The sequence below is a fragment of the Vanellus vanellus genome (assembly GCF_965231255.1).
Source record: "Vanellus vanellus genome assembly, chromosome: 22".
NCBI lineage: Eukaryota > Metazoa > Chordata > Aves > Charadriiformes > Charadriidae > Vanellus > Vanellus vanellus.
The window spans coordinates 2,217,041-2,241,216 of record NC_138927.1 but is presented as its reverse complement, the minus strand read 5'-3'; the positions used below and the strand labels follow the sequence as shown (position 1 = coordinate 2,241,216).

Genomic DNA, 24,176 nt, shown 5'->3' with positions numbered 1-24,176 from the left:
GGACTGCATCCAGGCGGGTCTTGAAAATCTCCAGGGAAGGGGACTCCACCCCCTCCCTGGGCAGCCTGTGCCAGTGCTCTGTCACCTGAACCGTAAAGAAGTTTTTCCGTGTATTTGAACGGATCTTCCTGTGTTCTGACTTGTGCCCATTGCCCCTCATCCTGTCACTGGGAACCATTGAAAAGAGCCTGGCTCCATCCTCCTTCAGCCCCCCCTTTAGATACTTGTACGCCATAATAAGGTCTCCCCTCAGTCTTCTCTTCTCCAGGCTAGAGAGTCCCAGCTCTCTCAGCCTTTCCTCATAAAGGAGATGCTCCAATCCCTTAATCATCTCAGTTGCCCTTCGTTGGACTCGCTCCAGCAGTTCCCTGTCCCTCTTGAACTGGGGAGCCCAAAACTGGACACAGTATTCCAGTTGTGGCCTCACCAGTGCAGAGTAGAGGGGGAGAATGACCTCCCTCGACCTACTGGCCACACTCTTCCCTACACAGCCCAGGATTCCATTGGCCTTTTTGGCAACAAGGGCACATTGCTGGGCCATGGATAATTTACTGTCTACCACGACCCCCAGATCCTTCTCCTCCAAGCTACTTCCCAGCAGGTCCGCCCCTAACCTATACTGGTGCTTTGCATTCTTCCTCCCCAGGTGCAGGACTTTATCTTCAATACAGCACTTGGGATTACACAAGCCCGTCGTTCGCATTTACTGTAGGTGTAGTTCGCTGTTGCGACGAAGCTGAAACTACGATAAGTCCCTATTAAACAGCCCGGGCTGCCAGCGCCAGGGCCTCCCGCTCCCCTCCAAAATTCACAGTTCAAAGGGGAGAGAGAGAACTGCAGCCTCACGGGCATGGCCAGCAGAAAGGTCCAAGCGCGATTACATGGAGACCACATCAGCTCTATGTGGGTATTACCCACCCACTGTATACAACGAAAAATACCCAACAATAAGCCTGGCCTGTCGCCAGGGCCATGCAGAGCCGGAGAGCCGTAATGCCATCACTTCTCAATCCCAGACTGGTGAGGGCTGGAAGGGCCCTCTGGAGCTCCCCCAGTCCCACCCCCCGCCAGAGCGGGGGCACCTCCAGCAGTGGCACAGGACACCTCCAGGCGGGTTTGGAATGGCTCCAGAGGGGGAGACTCCCCCCCCCTCTCTGGGCAGCTGTGCCAGTGCTCTGCCGCCCGCACAGGAGAGAAGTCCCTCCTCGGGTTGGGATGGAACTTCCTATGGTCACGTTTGTGCCCGTTCCCTCTTGTCCTATCACTGGGCACCGCTGAACAAAGACTGTTCCCATCCCCCCGGCACCCTCCCTTTAAGGATTGATAAGTATTGATAAGATTGATCCCCCCTCAGTCTTCTCTTCTGGCTAAAAAGCCCCAAGTCCCTCAGCCTTTCCTCATAAGAAAGATGCTCCACAGTCCCCTCATCATCTCCGTAGCCCTTTGCTGGACCCTGTCCAGCTGTTCCCTGTCTTTGACCCGGGGAGCCCCGAACTGGACACAGTGCTCCAGATGTGGCCTCCCCAAGGCAGAGCAGAGGGGAAGGATGACCTCCCTCGACCTGCTGGCCACACTCTGCTTGATGCCCCCCAGGATGCCATTGGCCTTCTTGGCCACCAGGGCACATTGCTGGCTCGTGGGCATCCTGTTGTCCACCAGGACTCCCAGGTCCCTTTCCACAGAGCTGCTCTCCAGCAGGTCAGCCCCCAACCTGTACTGGTCCGTGGGGTTATTCCTCCCCAGATACAGTACCCTACCCTTGCCCTTGTTGAATTTCATTAGGTTCCTCTCTGCCCAACTCTCCAGCCTGTCCAGGTCACACTGGATGGTGGCACAGCCTTCTGGCATGTCAGCCACCCCTCCGAGTTTTGTGTCACCAGCAAACTTGCTGATGGTACACTCTATCCCTTCATCCAGGTCATTGATGAATATATTGAACAGAACTGGACCCAGTACTGACCCCTGAGGGACACCACTCGTTAATGACCTCCAACTGGACTCTGCACCGCTAACCACAACCCTCTGAGCTCTATCTGTCAGCCACTGTTCAATCCACCCCACTGTCCATTCATCTGACCCACACTCCCTAAGCTTGCCTGTGAGGGTGATGTGGGAGACGGTGTGGAAAGCCTTGCTGAAGTCAAGGTAGACCACATCCACTGCCCTCATCCACCCGTCCAGTCATGCCATCATAGAAGGCTGTCAGATTAGTCAGACATGACTAAACCCACACACTTTCCACGTCTGTCTTTGAGAGTTTTTATTTCCACTACATATTTCCACATTCCAAATTTTAAATCCTTTTTTTTTTTTTTTTTAAGGCTCGAAGAAACAAATAAAAGCTACTCAAACTTGCAAATGAGCCTTAATTTAAATAGAAAACACTGACAAAATGCCAATTACAGGCTTCACATTCCTGCAGTTATTTTCCCATATCTAACAGTTCTTTAAAAAGCAGCTCACTTACTTAGCGCTAACATACTGATTTAAAAGAAATACACGTCTCATTGTTCGTAAGTAATTCTTGCATTCAAGGTCCTACACCGGAGTAAGACAAAGACTTGAAACTACCTGGGTTTGTTTGTTTTTTTTTTTTTTTTTTTCCTTTTTGAACTCTACAACAGCTATTTAGTTTAATCATTAAAAAAATTTCCGTCATTAACCTCCCAAACATGCTATATAACAAAACAACCCATTAAGCTATAACACAGATATTTACATTGCTTTTAAGACTACGATAACTCTCTCGAGGTGGGCCTTTAGCACCAACTTGGCAATGCTCTTTCCTCCACACAGAGCGCCAACGGGTTAGATTGCTAAAAAAGATCAGATATTTCAGGAAACCCAGGGCTAGTTATATACTCTCGCAATCAGCTACAACAAAGGGGTTTATTCTTCTTTGAGGGATATCATAGTTACAAAAGGAAGGCAATAAAAGTTTACAGTCTTTGCCCAAACTAGCAGGAACAGGAGTGGATTACAAGTCCATGGTTGGATCTTGGCCCAGCATTCAAGCCAAGCCAACAGCAAAGCAAGGACTTGCGTTGCTCGTACGGGATGAGAAGCTTGGGCCGCTTGCGTGGGAGAAAAGGTCAAACAGACCCGCTGGCCTGAGATAAAGTTTTGTAGTATTGGACTCCGACCTCAGCTTTTAAACCATGCTCAGGTAGGAGCGAGACAGTTTAAACTCATTATTCCGTCAGTCTGCTCCGGTTCGGCACCGCACAGCTCCCAGAGCAGGGCTGCACCACCGAGGCTCAACGGTCGTTTGACCTTTAAGTCACCTGAAGGGCTGGAGGGCAGGGTGCTTTTTTTTTTGTTTGTTTGTTTAGCAGTTTTTACTAATTTAAAGCTCTTCTCCAATGCAAACTTACTCAAGCTAAAAATGACTAAGACACAGAAAAGTGCTGTTGATAACTGCTGTTTATTACAGGTCCGTAGATCTCCTGCTCGGAGCTCCCTAGGAGGACACCTGCAGCACTCTATAGATGGCAGAGAGCTGACGAAACCATTCCTCCATCCCTCTCCCCCCGAGGAGAGGCAGAGCTCACGCCAACCCCGTGACGACTCTCCTGGAGGAACTGGAGCAGTAGGGTAGGACCAACAGCTGACACATTACCTGTTGTTGGGAATTGTAATCGAAGAGCCCCACGGTGGCTGCGGCTGAGTCCACAGGTACTTGAGTGCCTGAATAATCGAACTGAAGAGGCTCCATGCCAACGTGCTCCATGGGATCCAGAGGGACACTCTGGGACTCGATGTTGGAGAAATCCTCCACCGGCTTGGCACCATTAGTACTCGCCAGCTGGGCTAAGCCCTCCGATCCATTCTGGTTTGGACCCAGAAGATCTACTTCACTAGCAGAGTTCTGGCAATTACCAGGTGTACGGCTACACAGAAAGAAGAGACACCCGTCACTAAGCACGTCCATTTAATGCTACATCACACAGCCTCGATTAACAGCAACAGACACTAGTACTCACCAGAACTGCTTGTAGATGTTGTGATCAAAAGGGAAAAATAAATCAAAGGCGGGTCTGAAATAGTTCCCTAAATTAATCCTACAGAACAATTTATGTATTTAAAAAAAAACAAACAGCAAACCACCCACAAAACCCCCAGCTCCCCCGCCTCAAAGACCTGTTACAGTACAAGCGTAAAAAAAATTCAGTTTCTTTTTTCTCCTCAACTGAGTCAGTCAGTCATAACAAGGCAGGATTTCAGAAATGCCAAAGTTATTTTTTCATAAAGCTATTTGGTAATTATTAACCGTGTGACGCTCTGGCACTGTATCTCACCTGAAACCTTTCTAAAGTAGCTGCCATGGCTTCCTCATTACCTAACATAAGCGTTGGACTCAAGTGGGAAACAGTTCATCTCAACGCACGGGCCAGCAGGACGCGGCTCACAGCACATTTGTTTTGCTTTTACAGTTTTCCTACGTGCCAACAGGAGGCACAGCAAGCAGGTAAGCCAGCAAGAAATACAGATGTATTGATTACATCGCCAGCCCCAGTTTCAGGCGGCTTTAATCTCTTCAGAGCTACAAGGAACAAGTCCAAAACCCCAACTATAATTTAGACTAAGCGTATAAGCTGAGTCAACATCTTCAGTAGGTATTTCCATAGGAATCCCGCACAGAGTAATTAAAAACAGGTGTGAAAATAAAACAAGATTTCAATATACAGAACTAGGTCTGCAGAGATGAGAGCTATCAGATGTTATCCTCCACTCTCTCGCAGCACTTCCCTGTGTACATTAAAACCTCCTTATGACACTGTTGCAGTCAAAGGTTTTTTCACTACAGCATGGAAAATCTTTCAAAAAAAAAAAAAAGTTAAGTGTGACTGATTAATTATTAACAAATGGTGCACGTACCTGAAGTCTTTAACATCTGCGTCGATTCCATTCTGCACAGGCAAACCATTTGTTTTATCCATCACATCCCCCTCCTCCTTCAGATCTCCTAATTTATCGCCATCAAATGTGCCCTTATTTTTCTTATCCCCTTTGTCATTCTCATCATTCTCTGCATCCCTTGGCCCCTAGGCAAAAGAGACATTATTTTAATAAGCTTAGTTTTCAGATCAATTTTACTTTTATTCCGAGACGGTAACAAATCAAAGAAACACGTCACAATAAAGTCGGTCACTTGTGAACATTAGTTCTTATAAATGAAAATGTAAAAAAGCAAAATAGTCAATCATAATTGAAGAAATAAGGGAATTAGTTCTCACTCTTCCAAGAGAGGTCTTATCTATCTGTTCAGTTTCTTCCATTTAGTAACTCAGTCTGCTTCTATAGGCCCTAAAAATCCCACCCCAATATAATTTTTAAAGACTACTTATCCAAATCCTCTTTCGAGATGGGACTTAGGCACTTCAAAATTAACTCAGGAACTTTTAAATACGACAGCCTGTACTGAAGGGGTATACACTGAATTTACGCCTCCTCATAAGTCACTGTCTCGGTGTCAAAGATGCAGCAATTGCCTGGACAAGTGCATGTATTTGGGCAGAACAGGATCACCTCATTTTTTGGGGGGGCATTACTGTGGTTCGCACAGTGAATTCCAAGGTCTGCGTCATTTAAGAGCACTCAAGTCCATCACGAGCTCAATCATTGGTTCATATAATCCTAAAGCACATTTTTTGGGGGGGGGGGGGGGGGGGGGGGGGGGGAAGGGAGGGAAAAAAAAAAAAAGAGAGAAAAAAGAAAAAAGGATTTCTGTTCTGTTGAGCATTTTATGAGTGGTATTACATCTGCAGCTTTCTTGCCCTAATGTCTGCATGTTATTTCACTTGGGAGAAGAATAAAGGGTGATTATGCCAGGGGCAGGGTTTTGAACAACAAAAGAGAGAGGAAAAACAACATAATTTATGATAAAAAACAGCAAGGGGCATATAAACATATTTATCAGAGACAGCTTTGGTGCTGTCACAAGGACAGACACTCAAATCGTGTCTTCCACTTCATTTGAGGGAAAAGTCCTCCGTACATAACAGGGTGTTTGAACCCTGTATCAACTAAATTATTTTGCCATTCTCTCTATTTGGAGGAGAGGGGCATTTTCTCCCCCCATATTTAGAAAAAAAGATTGTTTTAAAAGCAATCTGCTGCTGCTGCTGCTTAAATAAAATTGTGCTTCAGGAATATTAAAGAGCAGATTTGGAAATGCCAGTTGTAAAATTTGGAGCCCAATTCTCACCCACACTATGTGACATTCACCAGTGAGACCCTTCGTTTTGGAACTGGCGCCCTGACTATCAATGCCGAGGAGCAGACGCCTCTCTAACCCCCAATTCAGATGATAAATTGGCTCCTTCCACTGATTGTTCATTTCTCAAAAATCACCTTTATTAGGCTCAGGGTTCAACAAGGTTATCAGGTGCCCACTAACGAGGGACAAAAATAAGAGGATGGATGAAGGAAACCGCAAATCAGCTCCCTGAAGAGATGAGCACTGAAGTTGAACAGTAACAAACCTATTCTGCTTTTATGTTTTTTGACAATTCCTTATCTAGCAGTTGGCTGGTGAGGGAGAGCTGAAATGCAGCCCCTTCCCCCCCCCCTTGTCCCCCCTTACAGGGACAGGGCTTGATTATGCCTCTCTCACACATCCTTAGATTCGAGGCAGCAGCGACTGTGCTCCCTTCCCCACCCCACGAAGCCCAGCGACTAACGCCATTTCTCCGTAGGAAACGACATGCCCTTGAAAGCATTCCCCAGCTGGAGTGGCTTTTGTAGCTACATTACGTTTCTAGCATCATTACATGGAGCTTTTTGTTCCTAGCCAGCAACAAAGCAGCCACGCGCTCATTCAAAAAAACCACGGGTATATTTGCATACTTTCCCAACGACAAGCTTAGAAGGGCTGTTACTGCCGGTGTGCTTATCCGAAGAACCAGGGAATGTCAGCAACCTTCACATCCTTTCCACCCATCTCCCATACTGCAGCCCCTAAGTCAAGAACAACGGTTAAACTGCTAGCCGGCCCGTTTTTAAGAAAGCAAGCTAAACTAAGAGCAAATAAAAAAAAGAAGAAACATCTGCCTTTAGGAATGGATTAACAAACAAACAAACCAACCAAGCAGCAAATGGAGAAAACAACGTAATGGGAACTCAAATGTCAGAATCAGGCACACTTACAAATCCTCCTTTCCTTAGGCAGGAATCTCCAGGAGATGAGCTCAACACATACTCCACCATGCTAACTCCAAGTCCTCCACTCTCTGACCGTGGTGAAAGCACTGAGTTGACTTCACTATTCACATGAAACCCCTGACCAGGTCTTCTCTGAACCATAATCGGTTGGGAAACAGAGTGATCTGGAACAAAAACATGTGTAATTCTTAGAAGTAGATCCAACTATTCAAAGGAGGCAAGTCATTAAATATGTACTCTCTAGGGTCTTAATTGTACTAAGAAGCGCCAACTTTTTGACTCTGATGACGTCCATTAGAAAAAGCAGGAGAGCTTTCTCACTTTTTAAATACTAGAACCTGTAAACCTACACGTGGTAACTACATTTGAAGTCTAAAATCATAAAATTTCAGAAATTTAAGTCTCAAAGTAAAGGCTGCAATTAAAAAAAACCAAAGTTCTACATTTTAGTTTTAGTAAAACTCTTGCATTAGTACAGGGAAAAAACAATCAATCTTGGTTTGTCATTTAAAACATCATCCTACTGTTACATCAGCCTACATTTGTTTTCTTGGTCATATGAACTGCTATATTCATGTCATGATCAGAGTTTTTCTTCGCCATTATTTCCTCAAGAAAAAGTTTATGAGAACTTCATTATTTCTTCCTCACCCCCTGTCCTCCCGCATCAGCCCCATCCCTTCAGCATCCCTGCAGCATGAGGGTCTGAGGTCCAACCAGAAGAGATTAAGGATACAGGTCTCCCAAGTCCTTATGAGCTCTGCAAAAATTGCTGGCTGGGCAGGAGAAAGCGGTCCTACATCCCCAACGGGGGAAGGGGAGAAGTCCTCTGCTCCTGGCTGCTCAGACCGGCAATAGTCAGCGAGTCAAAAATAATAGGCAGCAGATAGAGCAGTTCCTGGGGGATGGTGGAAGGGACATGGAATGATACTGATGCTGTAGCTTCCTTATAAAGCTGGCATAAGCTGTGAAGAGAAGTAATTCTATTCTATCACTGCTCCTGGCTACACTTCCCTGCCTCCTCCCTCAAGCCTGCACAAGCATCTACGCGGCCACAAAGTCAAGTGGACTGGGGAGACTTTTCCAGGATAAAGTTAACCAAGAAAAGATTAAAAGCTAATTTTAAGGCAGATCAATTCCCCGCGGCAGGTTTCGCCGCACTGCTGTATAACCACTCGTGCCACCAGGAGGGGAAGACAGGAGCGGCCCGCATCAGACAGGACTGCTGCTTTAAGCCATCGGTACTGGCTTTAAATGCTTTAAAACTACAACTTCAAGGCAGAGTAGCGAAGAACCCAAGCCATATGGGAGGACTGCAGCGCACACTGCGGACACAGACAGAAAGGAAAATGGATGGAGCGAAGGGCTTCGTACAGAAAACCAGGCTTCATTCGTTCCACTGCTCCTGGAACGAACTGGTCCTCTGGCCAAGGCCACTTCCCCACCCCACCTTCAAGTTGTGCTCCTCGCTCCGGGGCAGCAGCCTCCACCGACTGCTCAGCCGGTGGCCGGTCTCTTCATTTTAGATGAGCCAAAGGGGAAACTGTGACTTCCCTGACTCACAGACACCATTTCAGGCCGCGGCTCAGTAATAAAGGCCATAAGGTGCACAGGATTAAGTGAGAATAAACAAAGGAAGAGATGAGACGAAGGGCTTTGACTCATGGAGATTTGTGATCAGGCAGTGTAGGAGGTTACCTCCCCCAGCCGTCTACCCTGCCCGGCCGGTGGATGTAACCGGCCCAAGAGCAAAGGCAGCAAAGGAGAACGTCTCCTGCTCGGCCGCTGCTGTTCAGAGTCTGGCTCAGCCCTTGAATCCACCCTCAGCTTCAGTTTACGTTAACGCAACCGGGCCCCAACCGCTGCTGAGGTTTGGCTGCAGGCGCCGCAGCGGAGATCCGCTGCAGGAGGGCAGGTCAGACGGCTGGAGGCAGCAGCTCCCCAAAATCTCCCCAGTACCCAGCCAGAGATTCAGCCGATCAGATTTGGAGAAGCTTTGTCCCCTTTTCACAGCCATTTTGAAATTTAAAGAATAAAAAACGCCCTCATTGCTATTCCAATACCTTCACTTTAATAATGGGTATTTTCAGGAGGAAAAAAAATCCCCCACAATAGTGAAGTTCCCCTAAATCACATCTCCCCTGGAGCTGTAGTTTAAAAACTGGACAAGACACTCAGCAGCATCGAAGGAGCATATTCATTACATATAGAAAGCACAGAAAATAAAAAGGAAAAGGTTAGCATTTCAAATTCAGCACATGCATGTGATTTTTTGCCATATAACTAAAACCAACCTGAACACTCTCCCCTTAAGTTCAAAATAAGGGACAGCCTCTGATCCAAGAACAAAATTCTTGGCAGATACACTTCATCACTACTAATTCAAAACAGCACTTTTTTTTTTTTTCTTGTTTAAACTCAATGTTGTTGGGCTTTGGTTGGTTGGTTGGCTTAGTATTTAAGAAATTGTGGGATTGTTTGTGGGTTTTTTTTACTGATCTTGTTCTCTAATATATTCGTAATCCATTCCAACGCAGAAAACACATCAGAAAGTTTAAATTGAAATTTTAATCTAAAATTTTTAAGCAGATAAACATAAGGATATACACGTTCACATTAGACAATCTTTTTATAACTATGGATACCTTTTAACTCTATCACAAAGCAATGTGGGTTTTTCTACTAGTTTCTATTGTGTAAAACAGATGTTTTCAAAAATCTTTTAAAAGCTGTGTCATCCAGACTGGCCAGCAATTTTGAGCAGATGAGTTGCACATTTCTGTATTCAACCCCAACTAAATTAAGTAAATAATTGAGCTACCTGATGTTCCCCAAGCACTGTCTCTCCACTGATCTCCCAGAAATATCCCTTTTGGTCCATCTTTGCTGGAATCATCAGATTCCCAAAACTTTTTACCCGGCAACAGCTGCTGCAATTAAAAAAAAAAAACAAAAAACAAAACAAAGCATGATTAAAAGAAGTATAAAATGCAAACATAAACCATAAGCGTCTCCCTTCTAAACATGAATCAATCATTAAACACAAACCAATACATGCTTTATAATCAAAATATTTATATACTCCTAGGGTGAAAGCCATACAGCAACTGAGATAATGATTCAATCTCAGCAATCCTCTTACATTCTTAAACGCTTTATGAACCCCACACACGTAAGCACACACATACCATTTACATTCTCCAGCCTCTCAGCATGAGAGCTACTTGCAAGGAAAATATGAGCAGAAAAAAACCCTATTCCGATCAGAACATTATCACGACTTCCACCCGAACTGTGAGGATACCTCTAAAACTACCCAACGTTTCCAGTACAAATTCTTGCCCGCAGACACTGAGGTTCTGATGCCGGCAGGGACAGAATAGCTCAAGAGGTGCCAAGAGCTCTCACTTCTCGCTTATTTAATGACTGCTGAGGACTCTCCATGCTACGAAGGTTATTTGCAAACACTAATAGGAGTGAACAGTTCTGGGCCACCGCACCTGCCACGTATGTATTGTTCCTACCGGATGAAAAGAAAGAGGTTACGCACTTACTGAGAACAAGACAGAAAGTCATCCTTGGCTTGAATGAATCCAAAAAAGATTGCTCTTAAGTTCAGAAGACAGCAGAAGGAGCGATGTGCCCTATTTAGCAGATGTATTTCAAAAATACCAGCTTCGGCGAGGAAACACCTGCCGCGTGGCATTTACGTAGGGTGAGGGGAATTTCGAGCCCTGCTTAAGTGCCTGAGGTGTCAAGCATACAATCTTCAAATTAAATCTTCTGGCTGAATGAGATGTATGCAATTCAGACAGGAAACAACAGTACATTCACAGCAAATTAACAAAATAAATGACCCTTGCCTGCTGAAGTTAGAATAAAACTAAAGGAACTGGAAGATTAACAAGTACTTGCGTCTGTTTGAAATTACCATAGAACAAACAGGAACCATCAGATTAGGCAATGTCTCCTATATGTTACAAGTGTTGATAACTCTATACTCCATCAGCAGACGTGCAAATTTAAGGCTACAGCATAACCGGGTACATGGGCTGCTGGATGAAGATGAAGCAAACGCACATGATTTAAGAGCTCCCAGCTTGCAGCGTACTCTGGTTTAAGACAGACAGTCAGGAAAGTTGGGCTCACCATTTCCTTTTTAACTTAAGGAATATCTGTTTACTCAGAAACGTACCGCAAAGCAGGTCTGTACCTATGAGATTAAACCTCGGGTTCAGATACAGATAACATGGACAGATTACACAAAAGACGGGTATTATAATGAAAGCAACATCAGTTTTACCCCACACCTGATAAGATGAATTCCTTTCAAATCCTAAAAAAAAAAAAAAAAAACAACACACCACAACCAAAACCAGAAAACCACCATAGGTAAGAGAGCAATTACATTCAGCTATTTAACTGACAAAGTTGCTGTTGACTAAAAGTAATCCTGCTTTTGTGCCCGGATCAGTAGAGAATAAGATCAATCCATGACTTAAACACGGCAGTCACCTACCAGGGAAAATAAATAAATAAATAAATAAATGCAATCCCTTTGGAAAAAAAAAAAGACAGACCTTGTCCAGGCACAAGATGGAGGGCCGGCAGGGCGTGCGAGCACACCGCGGAGCAGGAGCACTGCTGCTTCAGGGGCCGGCAGTCAAACCTCAAGCTGTAGGCAGCCGTGCAGGTTCTACCGCAGCAGAACCACGGTCCCAGCTCCCGGGCTCGCTGCTGCTGCCGGCCCCGAGCCAGGGCTGGAATGGGGGCACTTCCCAGCTGAACTGAAATTTTTACGCGCTCACCCACGTTATCATCTATACCAGCACACCCGAATGCCAAACAAAGCTATCCTCACCTACAAAGGTTGAATGAACGTCTCAAATTAAGACACAACAGGTCAAATTTTAGGATGACATCAGGCAGTAGCACTCCTCTTGTGCCAGGCACACCAGGAGCCTCTTCTGAACCAGCCGAGATCCTCCTACGCAGCTGAAGACACCGTGCACGTGTGTGCTGTTTGCTGCCACAGCACTAAACGAAACTTACAGATAAATGTTGCTCAATGAAATTGCAGTTTTTCTTTTACTGAAAGTATACACTTGTATAACTTCCATCCCACCCTAACCCCCTCTTCCAACTCGCAGTAGCCTTCCTCCTACTAATTCAAAACCAAAAATCTTCAGATTAGTTTTCAAACTAAGGATGAGATGAGCTCATTCACCTTCTATGCCTGAGCCCAACGCAGAGTACTCCAAAATCTTTCAAAGGTACTTTCACTTCAGCCCCTCCCGGACGTACAGACTGTGGTACCTGGGCTGTCCCTGGAGCGGGTGAAATAGCTGCACAAAGAGGGTGAGGGACACGCAAGACTTGTACCCCCCCCCCCGCCTTGCAGTGCTCATTACAGATGCAGAGTCTACAGTCACAGAATGGTTTGGGTTGGGACTTTCAAATATCATCTAATCCAACCCCCCTGCCACGGGCACAGACATCTTCAGGAGCATCCTTCAGGTTGCTCCAAGCCCCGTCCAACCTGACCCTGAACACCTCCAGGGATGGAGCAGCCACAGCTGCTCTGGGCAACCTGCGCCAGGGGCTCACCACCCACACAGCCAAGAATTTCTTCCTTGTGTCCAAGAAGTCTCTCCTTCCTTTCCCTACAGTCAAATATTCATTCAAAACACTGGCTTTGAGTATCAGAACTTTTCAGTACAGAAATGCCAAACTTTTGTTTTCCCCAGTTTTTCAATATTCGGCACACAATTCATGCCTACAAACTCCGTACCTCGAACACAGTCTGTCCAAGCAAGACCATTTAATTGCCTATTTTCTCTACAAAGTATCTCATTCTAGTTTCAATCTTTTTGAGCAGCAAGTCATTTTCACCCAAACCTCTCAAAAAGGTTAAAATTTGAAGAAAGCATTTTAATCCAAGTGCTAAGCTACCTCTGGGGTTTTGTTGTCTTCTTCCTACTGGGAGGACAAGACTCAACTCGTTCTTTTAACTCTCAAACCACTGAGTAGAAAACACAGGGTTTTCCCCAGCTGCTCCTTCTTTGCCACCAGCAGGAGAAACATCATGAAATATCGGCACATCACTCACTTTTTAGAAGTGTGTCGGTGACACATGGCTTGAAATCAGAAGAGGGGAGACTTAGATTAGATATTAGGAAGAAATTTTTCCGGTATGAGAGTGTTGAGCTTCTGGCGCAGGTTGCCCAGAGAAGCTGTGGCTGCCCCATCCTTGGAGGTGTTCAAGGCCAGGTTGGACGGGGCTTGGAGCAACCTGGGCTGGGGTGAGGTGTCCCTGCCTAGGGCAGGGGGGTTGGAACTCGATGATCTTCAAGGTCCCTTCCAACCCAAACCATTCTATAGTTCTATGATTCTATGACTTTAGGATCTATCACAGAATCATAGAATGGTTTAGGTTGGAAGGGACCTTGAAGATCATCGAGTTCCAACCCCCCTGCCCTGGGCAGGGACACCTCCCGCTCCTCATTGCATCGTAAACACAGCGTAGGGCTGCTCCTGATTCTCTCAACAGAATGACAAAAGCAGGGAAAGTTGTACCGCACCCCCCTTTTCCCTAAGCCAAAAATAAGTCAAGGCAACTGTAAGGACAAGCGACTTACATCAGGAAAGCCCATTTCAAAACGCACAGACTAACCTGTTCCTCCCTCTGCACCGTGGGGTGACGTTAAGGAGGTGAAAGCCAAGTCAGTGCTCTCTAGTATTTATAAACATAAACACACATCAGGTGTGTTACAATTTCTTTTAAGCTTCTGTCATTCCCATATTTCATAAAATGCAGCTTTTTCACTCCCACTGCTGCCAGCCCAGCAAAAATAACTACTCTCCTCCTCATTCCATTTCAATGAATTTTGAAGAAGAAAGCGATACAGACTGATTAAACAAAATTTTAGCTGCCACTAAAGACTTCTCATTTCCTTTGGGAATACCTTACAGCGTAGAAGGACACAATCTCTTCTGCAGTCACACCTCAAAGGATGAGAAGGGGCACGGGCTCGCAGCAAAGAGACAGGAAAGAATTCAGCAAAACAGTATTTTCAAGGAAAGAGCAATCTCTGGTTTACAAGAAAATTAAAACTCTTTTCATAAGCTCTTGAATTTCCAAAATGTTAATAAGTTTTCCTGATACACACAAGAAACCAATAGGGAATTCAAAAGTTCGGAAATTTGTTTCTACTTTAAGGTAAAACGGAATTTAAGCAAAAAAATCAAGTATAATGTAAAACTAAGAGGAAATCTGCATCTGTAAACCAGCACAGAAAAGGGCAACAGGGAGCCCAGCAACTGCCCGGGAAGTACAGGCACAGCAATAGGTAATCTCAGTATTTTTAAAGCAATCTCAAAGTCTAAAGCAAACACACGTAAGGGTTCAGCAGTCGCTTCTCCTGAGGACGGCTGCTGCAGGTAACTAAGCCCAACCTCCCTTCTTGGTACGAACACTTTGAGGTACTCGCTTTCTCATGAAATATAAACAGTGGCAGCAAAAGGAGATTTTTCATTTCTACCATTTGAAAATGTACAACGCATTTCCAAACCGGCAGCTCCAGCAGAATTCACCAGAGTAAGGCCATGCTTCGACAACACTATGCCTTCAGCGGCAAGCCCAGGCAAAGGCATCTCCCCCCCGGGGGTCCCCCTCAAAGTCCCTTTTTAGGAAAGAACAATCTTTCGCAGGCCTGTGGTGCAAACTGGGCAGAGCCCTTGTGAAGGGCAGCCTGCAAGTGCGGCTGCTGAAGGGCTGGAGGAGGGAAGGGGAGAAGTTTGCCAAGGCAAAAAAGTAAGAAAAAAAAAAAAAACACCTTCAACCAGTTATTGCCAACACAAGCGTGCCACGTCCCACAAAACACTTTCAAATCTTTTGCCCAGGGCAGCGGTGGAGTCGCCATCCCTGGAGGTATTTAAAAAGTGGGCAGATGTGGTGCTGAGGGACGTGGTTTAACGGTGGGTTTGGCAGTGTTGGGTTGATGGTTGGACTTGATGATCTTCAAGGTCCTTTCCAACCAAGGTGATTCTACGATCTTGATTATAACAAAATTATACACTAAAGATGTGGAAAGGGACATCCGCAGACACAAGGCACCAGGTTCATACACACTTCATGTACAGCTGTATAAACCATGCGGACACTCGGAACTGGAAGATAAGGAAAACGAACACTTCATATGAACATGTGTTTATAAGCCACAGCAACAAGCTGTGTTACAAAGTGGACTACACAACGCAAGCTTCTATTTGTAGTCTGGTTGTTCGCTTAAATAAATATTTCAATTTTCCTGACCATACAAACTGGGTCACTACCACAAAAGGCAGCAAGACCATTTCCTCCGACCGGAGGGCGACTTGAGGCTAATTTAGCCCTTGATTATTTTGCCTACCCTCTACCCCTTTCTTAGAGGTCCAAACACATCCACGTACCAACAAGATCCTGAAGAACTGCACCCGAACACCTCCTTACAGCTTTGCAGTGAATCACAGGCAAAGATTAGAAAAAATGCTAATGCTATCTTGTGCACACCCCCCCCCTTACTGCGCAACCAACTACAACTCTGTCCTCTATACTTTAATCTTTCCCTCCTTAGAAGGATAAAGTTTCCAACTGGAATCTCTGTACCATGAACAGAAAGAAAAAGAGTATAAATGTCTATTTCACATACAGATTCCGGATGTATTTACAGATACCAGGGAGGAGAAGAACCAAAAAGCAGTATTAACAGATGGCAATGGGGGTCCTTGTTCTGTCAAGTACCGCTCCAACCAAACTAGAGGTTTAGGAAGCAGTAATCATCTGTACCGAATTATGCAACAGGCTGCCAAGACGATGAATTTTTCCTCAGGGAAAGTAGTCAGTTGCAATGGGAAAAAAAAAAAAAAAAAAAAAAAAAGGTGAATATCATCCAGTTCTTCAGGTTGGAAATTAAAAAAAGAACATGCAGCAGTTCAGAACTAGACTAGTTTATTTGTTCCCCAGTTTTTATTAAAATTGACTCTATCTAGTATGAAAATAATCCTTCTAAGCCCTCTTACAGAGGACTTACAGAGTTAGGCCAATATTCAATTTAGCAGAGCGGGGAGGAGAGGAGAGGATGACTTCCACATCAACAAAAGCAATTCTACAGTCAACAAGTCCAGAGCCTATGCATACAGATCCCACTGAGATGGGATTACGAATTAGACAAATTAAGTAAACTGATCCCCTTCAGACAAGGCAAATATTAAGATAAAAGAAGCCATCTGTGCAGCTGGAGAACTCGGTTTATCTGCAGCAACAGGTAGGAGAAGGCAGAGCGTGTATTGACAAGTCACATTTGGGCAGCACTGCAGGTTTACAAACACGAAGATGTTATCTACCCTAAAAAAATGTTGCCATCTGAAAAACAAACAAGATAGGGAGGCTGAGCACACAACTAGCAATCCCGGCTGGAGCGTCCCCAGCAGCTGTGCTGGCTCGCTGCTGCCCGAGGATGGCTTTCGCTCACCCATCCCAACACACGGACAGCTTTCTGCCGGCTCAGAGCTTAAAACCGGCTTGCTGAAGGGTCCGATTGCACATAAAAAAACACCCCAACAAACAAAAAAAAATGTCCATCGTGCCAGCACGCTGCTAGGCAATCTGACTGCATTTCACCGACCCCACAGACATAAGCTGCCACCTCCCCTCCCCTCGTGCTTCTTGCTCAGGTCTTGCCCCGGTTCTGGTGCTCTGGGACCCTACAGCGCACCAGCCCAACGTGCCAGCGTAGCTGCTGTGGCACCACCACGCTTCAAAACACGGCCTCCATCTCCCCATTTCTAAAGCCACTTGCGCTACCTAAGTAAAAACTATGAAACAGAAACGTTATTCAAAACCGTCCATACTCGCCAGCCCAGCTGCCAATGAATCATAAATTTATGAGAACACAGTAAAGGCATCGTTAGCAAGGAAAGCAGTCATGTGCGTTTTTTAGGGTTTGGGAGTATTTTTTTTTTTTGCTTGTTTTTTGGTTATTTTTAAAACCAGATACAAGAATGCCTGGGCCCAATATAACAACCACTCTGCTTAAGAAAAAGAGAGAGAGGCGAGGCCTTATCTCGGACCTAACCAACTGCATCAAGCAGACGTAAATTTGGACATGGTGAACCACGTATTACTTCAGCCTTTGCCATTTATGAGATCCACTACAACTAACCCCATAGATCGTGGCAATTTCACTGTTTGGCCGATCAGACCTACGCTACACTCCAGCGCTAAAACCTGCAGCAGAGAGAACACGAATTAAATTCTCATCAGGTGAAAACAGAAAATATTTCTTACCAGCGTTTCTTTTCAAGAGTAGGGCGAGATTCACCGTTAGCCCAGATATTCATACTTCAAAATTTTTGGTCCAATTCCTTCCATTTTTGTAGTTAAGGACCTACCAATTGCTTAATATCCTTATGTTCCCATCCTCCTCCCACCATCCTGGATTAAGTTCCAGCCAGCGACTCACCCAGCTGCTCTTTTATTCTAGACGCAGGCTTATCTCACAGCATAACCTGCTACCAAACCGAGAATGTTGCCGCGGTTCAAAAGGCACGTAATGCACTGATGACAAAGACCACCTCGCAGTCTCTCGGCGCTGTCCACTACCCCAAAAAGACGCTACACGAATATTCAATATTGCAAAGCTACAGATAAGAAGGATTTAAGCGAAGAAAAGCAGGTATCCAGCTCTCCTGTCTTGAAGGCTGGAAAAGAGAGAGAACTTGCACAGCTCATGTTAAGCCTCAGGTAAGTATCACTGCTGTGCGATCAGAGCCCCCAGAAGACGGCACGAGCAGCACGGACACACGGTCTACGCGCTAAAGCAGCAAAACAGACCGGGCCCCAATGCACGACTTCCAAAGCGCCATTTTTCTTTCTTCACCAATTGCTAGAGACCATTGCTTTTGATTATTTTCCAGTTCAATGTCTGCTGAGAAGGGAACGTTGATAAAAAACTTCATTACGCTGCCACAGCGTGTAGTACGGCGCCAAGATGACTTCCTTCGTTACAGCTACCAGCCTGGACAAAGCGCTAAAAAATGGGAGGAGAACAGACACCTCTTTTTGAAGGCTACTTTTGACATTATTGAAAGTATCAAAGGCCCAAATATTTTTCATTTTAGCAGCAAAATGGGTTTTCTGTGGCTCTTCTTTTCAATCTCACACTTGAGAGAGTATCACACTTTGACTCGCCAAGAAATTTCAGGGGGTAGAAGGTCGCAGCAGGGGAGGGTGGGACTTTGAAGATGGCAACAGCCACAAATCAGATGAAAGTTGCGGGGCTTTTAAACTATTCTTAATTTCCCCAGATTAGGATATCTGTCCATCAGCAAACTTTATCTATCTTGCTGTCAAAATCTGGACAAGAGATTTAATCATCTGACAGTGCCCTCTAAAAAAAAAAAAAATAAAGGTCTGATGTCTTCATAGGCACAAACTCCTTAAATCACTAAAATCACAATGATGTTGCTTACTAAGAAGCAAGGAAACAAGAAGATAAAAAGACAGACTAAATGCATAAACATTCTTTTCCTCATCTTTCTCTCCCAGGTTTTTCACTATCAACTCAAGTATGAGATTATTGACGCTTCCTGCGGGTAAGGCTCACAAGATCAAGAAATACAAATCAAATTCGCTCAAATCAAATTTCCTCATTTATTTCAGACTTAATTTTTTTTCTTCGTACACTGACTTCCTCCGTGAGTTTCCTTTCCATTCCAGGAGCGGGAGAAGGGGAGGAAACCATCAGTGTGTCACTAAGGCATCTAAAAAACAGACAGGGCACGCTGCACAAAATCAAAGCCCGTAGTTGAAGCGCACGGTCTTGAAAGCCAAATACACATATCCTGTGGAGATCTCGGTTTACATAGTTCCTTAAATTGGCCGGCTGGGTGTATGTGGAAATACCTTAGGAAATACAGAGAAAATTCAATGGATAAAGAAAGGAAACTGTGGGACTAAGGGAAAAAATCCCAAGAGAAACGAGAAAGTGTCTCAGCTCAAAGAGAAGGGTGAAACGTCACCTTCCCTGGAAAAAGATGCACACTCCGGTAATGTGGAAAAGCCCAGGGACAAAAGGGTGCCAGCTCCAAAACCTGCTGCATCACTTACAAGAAGGGGGGGGAGGTGAGTCATCATCGGAAGGCAAACCTCACATCCTCCAAAAAACCAAACCCAGGCTTACTTCTCTCAAGAAATGGCTAAATAAACTGAGACTTGGTAAAAATCCGCATATTTAAGAATGCCTTCAGGCATTTAAGCTAATAATGACATAATGCCACGTTAAGGACAAGTGCTGTAGTTGCTCTTAGCGGGCTTTCAAAGATGCTGTACGCTCTATATCTGAAAATGAACGTCTTGCCCAAGTGAGGTGCTAAAAAAATAATATTCACAGAACATTCACACCCCCGTCATTCCACTGGCATGCTTCATACGGAGGCACATCAGCTGTTTTTCAGCAGCTTTAGATGGATTTTTAATGTCGTGTTTTCTCCTCTGTAAATCATCTTCATCTACTTTTAGTCAATAGTCTCAATGTAGGTTAATATAACCTAAAGAAACAGAGATTTTCCTATCAAGCACTGTCAAATTAAAATGCAACTCAGTATTATGATCTTCCAGAGAAAGAAGAAAGGAGGAGAGGAGAGAGACTAAGCACCACAAATTCCCTGAGGTCTTTCACCAGAGAGAAGGCGCCTTCTTACGAATCCCATCACACAACAGTCCTGGTTTGCTGTTTTCTCCAAACCAATAAGTTTTTGTGTTCTAGGGATATTTATTGTTTTAATCTGGCTCATAAAACTAGGTAACGGAGCTAGGATGGACTAACCATGGAGAAAATAAACTAGTCTGAAGTTGACAGACAGGAACGCAAAAAAGAAGGCTCTCCGAAACAAGAGACCTGCCGCACATTAGCAGCGTCCTACAAGACATGATTTTCTCATCTCTGTTCTTCCATGAGCCTCTAAAGGGTCTGACTATAAAGGAAAAGGGAACAAGGCAAGGAAAAGAAGCATCTACGCCCAGCTTTCAGGAACCTAACACCGTCAACTACAGTAACTTGCTACTCTTTCAAGTCACCCTAAAAATAGGTAAATTCTCTCTTTCCAAAGAAAACCAATGGCCATCTCCCCCAAACCCGCCACCGCCTTACTGCGCTGCGAGATTAAAATAACTCCCGCAGGGTTTCTGTAAAGTTAGAACTGAAGGGCCCATTATCTGACAACTCCCTGCTCAGTCCTTTGACCTGTCCGAAGCACTTATCGCTTCTGCAGCCCTGGCTTACGTCGCCCAGCTCCTCGAAACGTCGAACACCCTCCTGCGCTTCGCGACAAGAGCCAAAAGGTGGCCAGGAGTGGAAACAGGGCAGCAGACAACGACAGACAACCCACAACATTATGGGGTCTGAGATCACTAGATCCCAAAATAAACGCGCTCCAAGTATTGTAACACTTGTCACAAGACATATTTCTAACTGTTCTTTTACAACCATTTTACTGTTTGATGATACAACAGGTGGAGGGCTTAGCTGTTCCTCCTGCTAAGATGTATTCCAGCCTGACAGGTTTTTATTTTGTTAGAGCACACACACACACACGCTTCACAGTCATAATGGAGAACTCTCACATTCAGAATCATTCCAGCAGCCTCAAAACCTGTTATTTATTTTCCTCCTCCCCCTAAAATAAACAGATTTTTTTTCTATAGGCCTTTCACTTACCTCTCCCATAGCCCGTCCTTCCAGAGCAAGCGCTTGAAAATCATGATTCAGTTCATCCATGGAACGCACCTATTTATAGGTGGGTAAAAAAAAAAAATAAATACATGAGGAAATGCTTATATTTGATTTTATTTTTTATGATAATCATAGTTTATAGCATTTTTTTCTGACACAGACTGAGAGCTACATTCCATATTACAGCATATAACCCGGTTACCGAGCTTCAAAAGATGACTTACCTTTAAGACTCCCAGAAGCTACAATGTTTATAGCGTTAGATTTATACATGCACAAAAAAAGGAAAAAGTAGAAATTACTTTTAAGACACACAAAATCTAATGCAACTGCGTTGGCTATGTGTATTGCTGAGACTAATATTCCACAGCGAGTTGCATGATTTCAGGTGAGGGAGTCAACCCGTAAGCGAGCGAGTCAGCATCATTTCCTTTCAGGTGAAAAATCAAGTAGACATTTGTATAAAATTGGCAGATTTATATTCAAGTTACATCAAATTGAAAGAGAACAACACAATTGCAGAAACAAAAGGTAAATTAAATTAAGTAACACCATTTGAAATGGGGGTAGGGGATGAAGAAAGGAAAGCAAGCAATGCCTTAGGACCAGTCGCCAATTTTAGTTACTATACCCACAACAACATCTCGAAGTGGAAATCCAGAAGCACAAACTGAGGTGTAAAACACCTTAAGAAACCCCCTGACGGGGTACGGCTTTTTCCTCACTTCCGGAGAGGTCGGGGGTGTGTGGCAGGGCGGCCGTGCAGCCCCCCAGCCGTGCCGGGCACCCCAAGCCCTGCCAGTCCCGGCAGGCGCCCGCGGCAGGGTGAGAGCGAAGCAGTCCTTGCAGGGTCCCGCGGGGCAGAGCTCGGGCACTGCGGGAGCAAGGGGACAGCCCCGGGAGGTGACACTGGCCTTGCTCCCCTGAAGGACCCGTAGCTAGACCTTTATTTACGGTGTTGTGCAACTTTCTGCTTTGGATCATGATTTTATGAAAACCGATTCAATTAGACCAGGAAAAAGCAGCAATTTAAAACTGTTGGCTAAGTGAGTCGGCTATGTTGAAAATGCAAGCAAACGCTTCTGATTTTCATTCTCAAACCTCATCCAGGCGAGTCCCTACAGAAGCAGCCACTGAGCACATATACAGAAGCCAAGAAAAAAAACAACTGCGGACTTAAGGACAAAGCCCAGAAGTTCAACCACGTGCTCAGATTCAGACTAAATGACTGCCCTCATCAGATACCACACCTGTATCAAAGCAGCGCGTATTACAACAGCCGCAAACACTTGGGATGGCACAGACGTGGTACTACACACCTCCTACCCCGTGTTTACATCGTGCCTGCCACCCAGCAGCTCTGATACACCTTTCTGCCACAGCAGGGGTAATAGTTTATAAAACACTTCTTTAGGAGTAATCCACACACTCGATTCACTGCAGTCCTTTATGAGCTCTTTTTAATACACAGTGTTTAGTCGTGTCACCACAGAAGACAGAGCAGGTGATTTGGACACAGCCTCCTCTAGGCCCAGGGAAGGAACCCAGTAATACCTGGTGGGTGATTTAGAGCATAAAAAACCAAAATCTGGGTTAGATACTAGTGCAGCAGCCTGCCAGTGACCAGTGCTGTAAGGAGTTACACCGTGTCCACTGACCTTAACCCTGATTTCTGATACTCCTGCCACTATTTCCAGCAGAACCAAGGCAAGGCTTTGTTGTGATTACGCTTTACTTCTATTTTAAGACAAGATTCAGTAGACCTCATCCAAGAATATCAGAGGTAAGGAAAGCACCAGAGATAAACTCCAGAAGGCCCCTCCAGTCTGAATCCTTCTACTATCCTGTGACAATACCACTTTGCAGAAGATTAGTAACGTATTGTTAAATTATCTAATGCATATTTATGTAATTTGCAAATCCCCAATGGCCGGTCACTCAGAATCCCAGTTTAAAAATAAGGTATCCTCTTATTACTATATCTTAGTTCAAAGTTATTTTCAGTTATGCCTCAGTCTTCCCACCTTCTGCAGTGACGCTTATCCCATCCACTATGAACACAGAGTAAAAACAGGACTCCACCTTCCAGAAACCGCAGCACCAGGCGACACCAAAGACTTTCCTTTACTGTCAACTCCGTCACTGATCTGCCACCCAAGATATTTCAGTTGCCTCATGTGAGACAGAAGTTTGTGAGACCAAATTCTTCCGGGAAGCATTTCAAGCTGAACTCATGGAAAGTACTGCAACCTCCAGACACCGCTGAGCTACGAAAGCCAAACAGCAGCAAATTGTTATTTCAATGAGACATCTGAGGAATAGAGAAACTGTACAAAGAGATTCAGTAGGTGATGTTCGTTACTCTCACTGCTAAAGCAATGCCCCAGCAAACCACAGATGCAGCCGCAGTGGCACTGCTCCAGGACCTGCAGTGCCGGGGAAAGCGCTAGTGGAGAACCAGGGGCCGAGTAGCGCGTGTCCCCAAATTCGCCAAAGCAAATAAACTCCCCAAGGTGGCTGTTGCGCTATGGGAACCTCAAAACAAAGCTGGCAGAAAGATATAATCATTGCATTCCTAGCGTAAATCAAAAGGGTATTAGGAGACATTTGTGTTTTGATTGGGTCACATCGCAGCCCCATCAACTCCTCGCTGCCAAGCTGAGCTCCCTCGCGGCCTCAGTTGCGCTAACGTCCCCGCTGACAGCCCCCTGCGGAACACGCCGGCAGCTTCTGAACAAGAACAAACTCCTCTTCTCAGCCCCTCCTCTCACCCTTCCTCACGGTACTTCAGCATGTTACATGGTCACCCTTATTCCACCAAACATTTTTAAAAATTCTGGAATCATGTATTTTATTTGTTCACGTTAGATGCAAGAACATTTTCACAGATGTCTTGTTCAAGCGTTTCTCTTGAGTAGAAAAATGTGTTATCATCTTGTTAAACCAATTACAGCAGTGCAAATATGTGATTTACATCCACGTGTGAAGCCGTGCTCCCATGCTGGCCTGAATTCTTGCTGGAGAAGCTAGAGCTGGTGTAACTAAAACTGACATCATCTCCAACATGGTCAATGCCTTTACCTCAAGTTCACGATCCTCCACCAGAAAACACAACAATTTCGCAATTCCTGCTGCTCTAAGAGCTCCAGTCCAGTAAACATACAGAGCTCTCCTCAGTGTTGACCTTTTGTCCCTTTCCAGCGTGGAGAAGCATGTTTGTCTTCAAAGGATGCCATGATA

General features: G+C 45.0%; 1 protein-coding gene across 2 annotated transcripts in view; it reads right to left on the bottom strand.

The window, feature by feature from the left end:
* The window catches only part of PUM1 (pumilio RNA binding family member 1), an 84,116-nt gene that overhangs the window by 43,315 nt on the left and 16,625 nt on the right, over window positions 1-24,176 (bottom strand). For both annotated transcript variants that reach the window (XM_082494355.1, XM_082494356.1), the window contains exons 3-7: window positions 20,922-20,990; window positions 9,986-10,094; window positions 7,150-7,328; window positions 4,879-5,045; window positions 3,620-3,890 (exon numbers count right to left, since the gene is read on the bottom strand). In XM_082494355.1, the coding sequence (XP_082350481.1) occupies window positions 3,620-3,890; window positions 4,879-5,045; window positions 7,150-7,328; window positions 9,986-10,094; window positions 20,922-20,990 (795 nt within the window). The remainder of the gene's footprint in view (window positions 1-3,619; window positions 3,891-4,878; window positions 5,046-7,149; window positions 7,329-9,985; window positions 10,095-20,921; window positions 20,991-24,176) is intronic.